General features: G+C 46.0%; 1 protein-coding gene across 1 annotated transcript in view; it reads right to left on the reverse strand.

Moving 5' to 3' along the window:
* Positions 1-12,145, reverse strand: part of LOC115131893 (cadherin-4-like) — a 364,222-nt gene that overhangs the window by 95,640 nt on the left and 256,437 nt on the right. Inside the window, exon 4 of the mRNA XM_029663966.2 lies at positions 8,570-8,796. Within this exon, the coding sequence (XP_029519826.1) occupies positions 8,570-8,796 (227 nt within the window). The remainder of the gene's footprint in view (positions 1-8,569; positions 8,797-12,145) is intronic.

A 12,145-nucleotide genomic window follows, 5' to 3' on the forward strand; every position in this document is an offset into this window, starting at 1 on the left:
AGTCAAACACGCGTGTGTTCTCCAGCTATGGTACATGGATCCAAACTAGATTAGTCAGACGGAGAGGGGCGACAGATGTACGATGGGCTCTGGACAAATGTCTTCTATTTCTCATCGGGAGGAGGGCTTAGTGTGCCTGATTGCAGGGGCTGGCTCCCCCAGTTCAGAGTGCCACGGTGGGGGGGACTAGGGAGGGGAGGGAGGAGGGGTTCCGGGGGTGTTAGGGGTTGGATGGGGGAGGGAGACAGGGAGTCGAGGAGAGTAGAGATAGTGGTGGTGGTGGTGGGGGGGTATATTGAGAAGCAGAAGTGACCTCCCTGTCTAAATAAGTTATGCTCCAAATCCTTTCATCTGCAGATCCTAACAGGTACATGTGGACCACTGGTGAGTAAGGGGCACAGAGAGAGAAGTGAGAGGCAGAGAGCGCAAGAGAGATAGAAAGAGAGCAAGAGCGAGAGAGGGAGAGATGAGCTGTGGCCCATTGTTGCCTAAGGGACTCTGGCCAAGCTGTTCTCCAGCTGTGGTAGTGTACTGGAATTCTGGCCACAGCCTGCTGACACACATTGATAACTCAGAAATAACACAGACGACTATGTGAACGAACACACATGCACACACACAGGCAGACAACACCGAGACAGTGGACGACTAGATAGGATTGTGTTGGATTGTCAAATATGGAACAAGGGGCAAACTCAGGATTTCACCATTATTCCTATAGCTTGGAGGCTAACATGATCACACAGCTAAAAGGACTGATATTGTCTGGTTGCACTGGTCTAAGCATTAAATAACCAAATGTAGAATTATATATACAGTGGGGCAAAAAAGTATTTAGTCAGCCACCAATTGTGCAAGTTCTCCCACTTAAAAAGATGAGAGAGGCCTGTAATTTTCATCATAGGTACACTTCAACTATGACAGACAAAATGAGAAGAAAAAATCCAGAAAATCACGTTGTAGGATTTTTACAAATGTATTTGCAAATTATGGTGGAAAATAAGTATTTGGTCACCTACAAACAAGCAAGATTTCTGGCTCTCACAGACCTGTAACTTCTTCTTTAAGAGGCTCCTCTGTCCTCCACTCGTTACCTGTATTAATGGCACCTGTTTGAACTTGTTATCAGTATAAAATACATCTGTCAAAAACCTCAAACAGTCACACTACAAACTCCACTATGGCGAAGAACAAAGAGCTGTCAAAGGACACCAGAAACAAAATTGTAGACCTGCACCAGGCTGGGAAGACTGAAAGTGCAATAGGTAAGCAGCTTGGTTTGAAGAAATCAACTGTGGGAGCAATTATTAGGAAATGGAAGACATACAAGACCACTGATAATCTCCCTCAATCTGGGGCTCCACGCAAGATCTCACCCTGTGGGGTCAAAATGATCACAAGAACGGTGAGCAAAAATCCTAGAACCACACGGGGGGACCTAGTGAATGACCTGCAGAGAGCTGGGACGAAAGTAACAAAGCCTACCATCAGTAACACACTACGCCGCCAGGGACTCAAATCTTGCAGTCCCAGACGTGTCCCCCTGCTTAAGCCAGTACATGTCCAGGCCCGTCTGAAGTTTGCTAGAGATCATTTGGATGATCCAGAAGAAGATTGGGAGAATGTCATATGGTCAGATGAAACCAAAATATAACTTTTTGGTAAAAACTCAACTCGTCGTGTTTGGGGGACAAAGAATGCTGAATTGCATCCAAAGAACACCATACCTACTGTGCAGCATGGGGGTGGAAACATCATGCTTTGGGGCTGTTTTTTCTGCAAAGGGACCAGGACGACTGATCCGTGTAAAGGAAAGAATGAATTGGGCCATGTATCGTGAGATTTTGAGTGAAAACCTCCTTCCATCAGCAAGGGCATTGAAGATTAAACGTGGCTGGGTCTTTCAGCATGACAATGATCCCAAACACACTGCCTGGGCAACGAAGGAGTGGCTTAGTAAGAAGCATTTCAAGGTCCTGGAGTGGCCTAGTCTCCAGATCTCAACCCCATAGAAAATCTTTGGAGGGAGTTGAAAGTCTGTGTTGCCCAGCAACAGCCCCAAAACATCACTGCTCTAGAGGAGATTTGCATGGAGGAATGGGCAAAAATACCAGCAACAGTGTGTGAAAACCTTGTGAAGACTTACAGAAAACGTTTGACCTCTGTCATTGCCAACAAAGGGTATATAATATTGAGATAAACTTTGTTATTGACCAAATACTTATTTTCCACCATAATTTGCAAATAAATTCATTAAAAATCTTACAATGTGCCCCACTGTGTGTGTATATATATATATATATATATATATATATATATATATAGTGGATTGATCAGCTTTAATACTGCAGATAGATTGTAGCTTCCATCAATGTAATTGTCTACATGATTTCCATTCCCCCATATTTGTGTGGTAAATATACATTTGAAGTGGGAAGTTTACATACACTTAGGTTGGAGTCATTACAACTTGTTTTTCAACCACTCCACAAATTTCTTGTTAACAAACTATAGTTTTGGCAAGTCGGTTGGGACATCTACTCTGTGCATGACACAAGTCATTTTTCCCAAAAAATATACAGACAGATTATTTCACTTATAATTTACTGCATCACAAGTCCAGTGGGTCAGACGTTTACATACACTCAGTTGACTGTGCCTTTAAACAGCTTGGAAAAATTCCAGAAAATGACGTCATGGCTTCCGGAGACACCTGAAACCCCACCTCTTTCAGGAATACCTAGGATAGGATAAAGTAATCCTTCTCACCCCCTTACTAGATTTAGATGCACTATTGTAAAGTGGCTGTTCCACTGGATGTCTTAAGGTGAACGCACCAATTTGTAAGTCGCTCTGGATAAGAGCGTCTGCTAAATGACTTAAATGTAAATGTAAATGTAGAAGCTTCTGATAGGCTAATTGACATCATTTGAGTCTATTGGATGTGTACCTGTGGATGTATTTCAAGGTCTACCTTCAAACTCAGTGCCTGAGTTATCCATGACATCATGTGGAAATCAAAATAAATCAGCCAAGACCTCAGAAAACAAGTTGTAGACCTCCACAAGTCTGGTTCATCCTTGGGAGCAATTTCCAAATGCCTGAAGGTACCACGTTCATCTGTACAAACAATAGTACGCAAGTATAAACACCATGGGACCACGCAGCCGTCACACCTCTCAGGAAGGAGATGCGTTCTGTCTCCTAGAGATGAATGTACTGTGGTGCGAAAAGTGCGAATCAATCCCAGAACAACAGCAAAGGACCTTGTGAAGATGCTGGAGGAAACGAGTAAAAAAGTATCTAATATCCACAGTAAAACGAGTCCTATATCGACATAACCTGAAAGGCCGCTCAGCAAGGAAGAAGCCACTGCTCCAAAACCGCCATAAAAAAGCCAGACTACGGTTTGCAACTGCACATGGGGACAAATATCGTACTTTTGGGAGAAATGTCCTCTGGTCTGATGAAACAAAAATAGAACTGTTTGGCCATAATGACCATCGTTATGTTTGGAGGAAAAAGGGGGATGCTTGTAAGCCGAAGAACACCATCCCAGCCGTGAAACATGGGGGTGGCAGCATCATGTTGTGGGAGTGCTTTGCTGCAGGGGGGACTGGTGAACCTCACAAAATAGATGGCATCACGAGGAATTCAAATTATGTGGATATATTGAAGCAACATCTCAAGTCATCAGTCAGGAAGTTAAAGCTTGGTCGAAAATGGGTCTTCCAAATGGACAATGACCCCAAACATGCTTCCAAAGTTGTGGCAAAATGGCTTAAGGACAACAAAGTCAAGGTATTGGAGTGGCCATCACAAAGCCCCGACCTCAATCCCATAGAACATTTTTGGGCAGAACTGAAAAAGCGTGAGCGAGCAAGGAGGCCTACAAACCTGACTCAGTTACACCAGCTCTGCCAGGAGGAATGGGACAAAATTGACCCAACTTATTGTGAGAAGCTTGTAGAAGGCTACCCGAAACGTTTGACCCAAGTTAAACAATTTAAAGGCAATGTAACCAAATACTAATTGAGTGTATGTAAACTTCTGACCCACTGGGAATGTGATGAAAGAAATAAACCTCAAATAAACCTAAATCCTTCTCTCTACTACTATTCTGACATTTCACATTCTTCAAATAAGGTGATGATCCTAACTGACCTAAGACAGGGCATTTTTACTAGGATTAAATGTCAGGAATTGTGAAAAACTTATTTGGCTAAGGTGTATGTAAACCTACGCCTTAAACTGTATATATTTTTATAATTTTCCCCTGACCTTACCACCCTTTCTGTAATTGGAGTAAACTAACGGACAACAACACTTAGAATGTTAAATGAACAGTGTACCACTACGATCCCAGACAACAAGACCACAATGTTCAACTCACTGTTGATTAAGTGTTAACACAGAAATTCCAGCTCTCCTCTGCAGCAAATAAAACAACACTCCCTCCATCCACTGTTGGAACAGAAGAATGGCAGAGGAGGAGAGGAAGAGAGCCGAGCCAGACGTAGACTCAGTTTCCGAACAGCAGCTTAATAGAGTCAACAGACTTTCAACATACGTTCTTCCTTTCTCTAGCCCACACGCACACAGAGACAAGACACAGAGAGAAAAGACACACAGACACACAAAGAGACACACGCATGCACGCACGCACGCACATACACACAAGCAGGAACTGACGCCTGCGCGCACATACGCACACACTCTATCCACAACCAGAAGTGTACACTAAAACACACACTTAATATTCACATGATCCTACATAATCCCTTTAGCACAGACACAAACACACATTCTCTCCCACACACACACACACACACACACACGCACACACGCACACACACACACACACAGACACACAGACACACACACAGACACACACACACACACACACACACACACACACACACACACACACACACACACACACACACACACACACACACACACACACACACACACACACACACACACACACACACAGACACACACACACTGTGTGAACTGGAGTCAGTGAGTGTGAAATGGAAGCGTCGCCCAGCTCCGGTGCCACCAGAAACCAGCCAGCTGGCTCCTATCCCGGCCTTCCCCTACCCTCCCGAGCCTCCGCTCGCACCCTGGCCGGTACGCTTTGATATCAGTCAGCCCCTGGCAAAACACACATCTGGATGTTATTACTCCACAGAGCAGAGCGCCACAAAAAGCCATTTTCACATTGTGTTCGTGCGTCCTTGTTGTTTTCTATGTCTGTATAGCAATTTGTATTACTACAGCTGTAGTAGAATGGTCTGACCCAGCTCCATTCTCCTCCCTCTTCCGTATCGAACTTCATAAGCATGAATGTGTCATAGAAAAACAATGGAGTAGTTGCTTCGGGTCTAAGACCTGCTCTTTGGTTCGACTGGCTATCTCTGCCGCAAAGTCCGTGAACCCAGTGGGATTTGGGTGTGACGCTGCGCTGAGTTCCATGAGCACTCGCACACACACTTGGCTTCACACACACTCCCTTGGACCCAACACACTCTCCTCACATAGTACTGCAGCCATGGTGTGACTCCATCTTGGCTGCCCACAGTAAGAGGTTCTCTTGGTGGATCAGTTTGATGGCAGAGAACTGAGTGGCACATGGTCTGTTCTGGACAGGGAGAATTTTGGCTGATCCTGTGATCCCTATCTAAGCAATGGGAGTGCCCTGGCCACCCCTACCACTCTCGGCTCCAGTAGGACATTTAGTACCAGGTGGCAGGGAGACATGAGAATCACTGCACTGATTAAATGCTGATTAGATGCTGGAATGGATCATTGGGGTTCAGGGAGAGAGATGGAACGGGCCAATGACGAGTCTTAGACTCAAAGTCTTAGCTCAAAGCTACAGTAGAGTCACTCTAACTTTGTTAATATATGCTGTTTCCTACCATCCTAACATTCCACTCCTCGAATAGCCTTCACTTCTAACCTAAAGGGTTGAGATGAAGGTCATGCCAAGCCCTCATGAACCCAGTGCCATGGTGAAAGTCCAGGATGACTATGTGTGATAGTCTCTGCATAGGCAGCAGAGTGAAATCAGTTGTGGGTATTTTTATCCCCCTTCCTGGGCTGTATGCTACCCTCAGTAAATAAATCATAGGACTACTAATATAGGTCTACTCAGTCTCCCGCCCGGGTTGCCAGGTTTGAGACACCATTATAGTTCATTCCTGGGTTGCCAGGTTTGAGACACCATTACAGGACTACTCAGTGTATTCCTGGATTCAGACACTATTATAGGACCACTCAGTTCATTCCTGGGTTACCAGGTTTGAGACACCATTACAGGACTACTCAGTGTATTCCTGGATTCAGACACTATTATAGGACCACTCAGTTCATTCCTGGGTTGCCAGGTTTGAGCTACTATTATAGGACTTGTCCGTGTCTTCCCGGGTTGCCATGTTTGTGCAAGTGAGGCTAACACGGAGAAAGATATACATTGTGCACGGGCACGCGCATACCAATACATAGCACACATTAAGAAACACCCTCAGAGACAATGAGACATGCTTTCACACACTGGACAGACACTGGACAGACAGCAAACAAACACACACACACACAGATACACTGACACAGAACACACATTTTCTTCAATGTGTTTTATTTACATTGACAGCCTACCAAGAGGCAAAGGGCCTCCAATGAAGACGGGGGCTGGGATAATATTTATTTTTAAAAACTGGACAAAACACACATCACGACAAGAGAGACACCCCAACACTACATAAGACAACAACGCAACATGGCAGCAATACAACATGGTAGCAGCACAAACATGGTACAAACATTGTCAGGCACGGAAAACAGCACGGAGGGCAAAAAGGTAGAGACAGCAATAAATCCCGGCAACGTGTCAGTAAGAGTGTCCATGATTGTCCAGTTTGAGTGTTTTGTGTGTAGCTCCTTCCAGTCGCTAGCTGCAGCGAACTGAAAAGAGGAGCGACCCAGGGATGTGTGCGCTTTGGGGACCTTTAACAGAATGCGAATGACACAATGGGTGCTGTATGTGTACGAAAGAGGGTGGCAGTTGGTAGGGAGGGAGGCCTAAGAGCGTTTTATAAATAAGCATCAACCCATGGGTCTTGTGTCGGGTATACGGAGATGGCCAGTTTACAGAGGAGTATAGACTGCAGCAATATGTCCTATAAGGAGCATTGGTGGCAAATCTGATGGCCCAATGGCAAAGAACATCTAGCCGCTGGAGAGCACCACTTACCTGCCGATCTATAAGTTACATCTCCGTAATCTAGCATGGGTAGGATGGTCATCTGAATCAGGGTTAGTTTGGCAGCTGGGGTGAAAGAGGAGAGATTACGAGAGAGGAAACCAAGTCTAGATTTAACGTAAGCCTGCAGCTTGGATATGGGCTGAGAGAAGGACAGTGTACCGTCTAGTCATACTCCCAAGTACACAAAGAAACTTTGTCGTAGTGCGTTTAACACAAAATCCCGGGAGGGGCCAGCTGAGTATAAAACTAGGGAGTATAAGTCTTAACAATGTATCACACAAGTCCCTTGACCCAGGAACACAGTCATCCCTGGCACCCAAGATATTCTTTCCAGAAGAGATTCAATCCCACAATGCATTGCACCACTCCTACCTGTGTCCCCCCGACCTCTTTTACAGACTAACTGAGACCAAGTGTGAGTGCTGTCCGACATCAAGGCTGCAAGCGATCACTGCGTCTCGGCTGGAATTGATCTGGGTGGCTGGATGCCTTCTATCGGCACAGCCCCCATAAAAGTAGTGTGCGTTGTCGTTACTGAACGTGGTTTAACATTTGCAGCACTGCTGCCCTCCTCTAGGCGGGCACTGACGATCACATGAGATGAGGCGACGCGCTGTAGTCAGAGCTCTGCTGTCTACCTGGTCTTTAGCACTGTCAGGGAAAGCCAGGCAGGGGGCAACCGGGGACAGGGAGGGACAGACAGATGGGCGAACGGACGGATGTTTTCCAATAACAGCTTACGGGTGAGTACAGTACTCCTCCCCTTTGAGAGTGTGATGATCATACCACTCAGTTGTTAGTTGCTATCCAGACCCCAGCAGAAGATAAGGGAGTAAGGGAGATCACACTGAGCTGATCGCTGACTGAAACCTGAGGATGGGAGTTGGTGGTTTTCTAGGTAGGGTTCTAGAGTACTTTGGGGAGATACGCTTCAAAGGTGTGCGAGAGTGGGTGTGTACGTGTGACGCGAGTATGCACTTATGTGCAGGTGTGTGCGTGTGACGCGAGTATGCACTTACGTGCAGGTGTGTGTGTGTGTGCGTGTGACGCGAGTATGCACTTACGTGCAGGTGTGTGTGTGTGTGCGTGTGACGTGAGTATGCACTTACATGCAGGTGTGTGTGTGTGTGTGTGTGTGCGTGTGACGTGAGTATGCACTTATGTGCAGGTGTGTGTGTGTGTACGTGTGACGTGAGTATGCACTTATGTGCAGGTGTGTGTGTGTGTGTGTGTGTGTGTGTGTGTGTGTGTGTGTGTGCGCGCACATCTACTGTATGAACGGAATGATATTCTTACCTGATTGCCCGGCGGTGAGGGTGTGGGTTGCCCCATCAGGGCCAGTTTGACCGTTGTCTCCCACACGTGTGTGTGTGGACCGCTGGCAGTGACCGTGAACTGGACCGGTCCGCTCAGGCCTGCCACCTCTCTCTGGGTGTAGATGGACCCATCGGTCCCAACGCTGAACCTGGCGTCACCGCTCTGAAAGACCACCCCCTCGTTCTCCATACAGTCATCAAACTTCACTAGAGAGAGAGAGAGAGAGAGAGAGAGAGAGAGAGAGAGAGAGAGAGATGTATGCATAGTTACGACTGGATAATACTACCAGTGCATGTTAATACTACCAATACATGTTAATACTACCACTACATGGTTCACATTATCATACGTGAATGACCATTCATGCATGGTGGTGGATACCGCTTCGTATTCCATTGAAAGGTTATGAATACAGCAGTGTGGTATTTTGCACTTGAGCTGTTTGATGTTGTCTCTTCACGCCTGCATACATCATCTGCCTGCAGGTCTCTCTGTGGACTTCTACCCGGAAATGATGTTTGGAGAAATATCCCTGATAATGTCACAACCTTTCTAAAGGAACCAGGGTGGAAATAAAGGAGAGAATGAGATGGGCTTTGTGTTGCCGGAGAGAGGAGAATAAGCTAGGATACCGTAGAGCGCATTCGCACTTACAGAACATATAGCGCCTGGTCAAAACCCAAAAGCTCTAATACAACTATATAAGTACATTCGGAGTATAGGACCCTGGAATCTTGGCCACAGACACAAATAAACACTCAAATCTGAGAAAGGAGAATAGGCAATTATAGCTATAGCATACTATACAGCAGAGACGTAAAGAATCAGAACGCAGACATACTGTAGATATAAAGACCAAGATACAAAAATGACAATTTAATGGACAGGCCTATAAAGGTCTTGGGCAAAGCACCACGTACACAAGGCAAACAAGCACTCTCACGCACCCATTCTCTTCATTGCAAATACAACACAGTAGTCAGAGAATGTGATATGAAATGACCCGTATCACCAAGGCCTGTTAAGATCCATGTTAACCCTTTGTGGCGCACCAATAGAAAAAAATACCACCTGCAAAAATGTGCATTTGGCCTCAGTATCGGCCGCACAAGTGATGTTTTAGAGGTCAACACAATTGTACAACCTTCTCATTTGAAATTGTAGCACAAAATTAAGCACAAAAAAATGTGAGATAACTTAGGTTTGGTTTTTGCTCAAGTTCACTTTCTGGTTTTACAACCATCTTTGAATGGGTGTTTAAAGAAAGTCCGACAATGAAAACCACATGACCATTTTACTAAATGGCATTGGTTGATGATAAATTATGCCAAACAAAATGAATATCTTTCATTTAAAGTTGGTTGTCAAAATTAGGTCCACCGCCCAGTTCAGCTGTCTGTTAAAGGGTTAATGATAAATATATAGAGAGAGCGAGAGAGAGAGTGAGAGAGAGAGAGAGAGAGAGAGCGAGAGAGAGAGAGAGAGAGAGAGAGAGAGAGAGAGAGAGAGAGAGAGAGAGAGAGAGAGAGAGAGAGAGAGAGAGAGAGAGCGAGAGAGAGAGAGAGAGAGAGAGAGAGAGAGAGAGAGAGAGAGGAGAGAGAGAGAGAGAGAGAGAGAGAGAGAGAGAGAGAGAGAGAGAGAGAGAGAGAGAGAGAGAGAGAGAGAGAGAGAGAAGAGAAAGAGAGAGAGAGAGAGAGAGAGAGAGAGAGAGAAAGAGAGGTGTCTATATCCAGTTTCACTAATTACACACAATCATTAAACAGAGGCAGTGGAACAGCCTATTAGAAAGAAGCAGAGATTGAATGAAACTCGAAACCCAACCCTGAGTCTGAACCTCCCGTCTCCATGGCTGACTGAACACACTATTGACTTCGACCACAGGCTAATACGCAGCAAATCAGCATGAAATTGAGAAAATGTCCTTATCCTTCACATCCCTGAGCAACTAAACAACGGGTGGAAGGGAGGCGGCGAGATTCAGTTACTCCACAAACACGACGTAGACGTCAAGTCAAACAAAGGTCATAAAGGAAACGTGTGTGTGTGTGTACAATGCTGTGTTTATGTCCCTACGTTGTGTGGTCCTTGTACTCAGGCCCTATTGAGGACAATATTTTATTACGACGTGTTCTTATCTCCTATTATGGGTTCATTATTCTGTGTCCACACACGTTCCCACCAGCTACAGACCATTGGAAGAGCCAGACTATTGTCTTCAGCCCAACACAAACAGACCCACGCCACCCCACCAATCTCCAGGCTCAGGGGCTAGGGCAATTAGCTTCTCTCTCTCTCTCTCTCTCTCTCTCTCTCTCTCTCTCTCTCTCTCTGTCTTCTTCTTCTCCTTCCCAGGGATTACCTTGTCTAGACAGCATCTCGAGTGAGAGGAAACCTTGGGGCTGAAGGACAGAACTCACCAGAGTCTGTTCCCGTTCGCTCTCAACGCTTCCTCGAGCCACCACTACAACAGGCGAACCATGCACAGTACAGTATCTGAACTATCTATGTCCGTCTGTAACTAAAAATCCTTCTCCGTCCCCTGGGCCCGGTGGGGGTTGATATATCTGGTGAAACGACATTAAAAACGTTCTCTCTGAAACTAAACCCAGACAGAATGAGCCAATACCACTCAGTCATTTCCTGGTAACAGGTGTTGTCTAAGGACAGGCGTCCCAGTCCAGCCTGGGGTATTAGGGGAACTGAGTTTTGTGTTTTGTGATACAACAGAAGAGTCCCCGGTCCCCGTCCACCACAAACATCAATATACATTATCGCAAACACATTTCTCAACACTCTCCTTCTCTGTCTTTTTCTCTCTTTGGCTCTCGCTCTGTGTCTTCCTCCCTCTCCCTCTACCTCTCTCCCTGCCCTCTCTTTTTCCCCTTTCTCTCCCTGTCCTCTCTCTCTTCTCTCTCTGCCCTCTCTATCTTTCGCCTCGCTCTCTCTCTCTGTTCTCTCTGCAGGACAAACAAACACTACAGTTGGCAAACAAGTGCTGAAACAGTTTTGGAAGGCAGCCTGATTATATTAGCAAAGAGGAAGTCACATTCAAATTCCAAAATGCTTTATTGTAATGACAAGTGCTCATGTAACGCTGCAGCAGTCAAATATGTGCATATAATGAGCAGCAGGTGGTCTTTCTCGCTCTCTCTCTCCCCCTCCCTCCCTCTCTCCCCCTCCCTCTCTCTCTCTCTCTCCCCCTTCCTCTCTCTCTCTCTCTCTCTCTCCCTCGCTCTCTCTATCTCTCCCTCGCTCTCTCTATCTCTCCCTCTCTCTCTCTTTCTCTCCCTCTCTCTCTCCCCCTCCCTCTCTCTCTCTCTCTCTCTCCCCCTTCCTCCTCTCTCTCTCTCTCTCTCTCTCTCTCTCTCTCTCTCTCTCTCTCTCTCTCTCTCTCTCTATCTCTCCCTCGCTCTCTCTATCTTTCACTCGCTCGCTCTCTCTCTCTCTCTCTCTTTCTCTCTCCCTCTCTCTCTCTTTCTCTCTCTCTCTTTCTCTCCCTCTCTCTCTCTGGGCACAGAGCCAGTGGTGCAGAAATCCCCTACAGAAGAAGCTCAG

This window comes from Oncorhynchus nerka, linkage group LG7 (assembly GCF_034236695.1).
Source record: "Oncorhynchus nerka isolate Pitt River linkage group LG7, Oner_Uvic_2.0, whole genome shotgun sequence".
NCBI lineage: Eukaryota > Metazoa > Chordata > Actinopteri > Salmoniformes > Salmonidae > Oncorhynchus > Oncorhynchus nerka.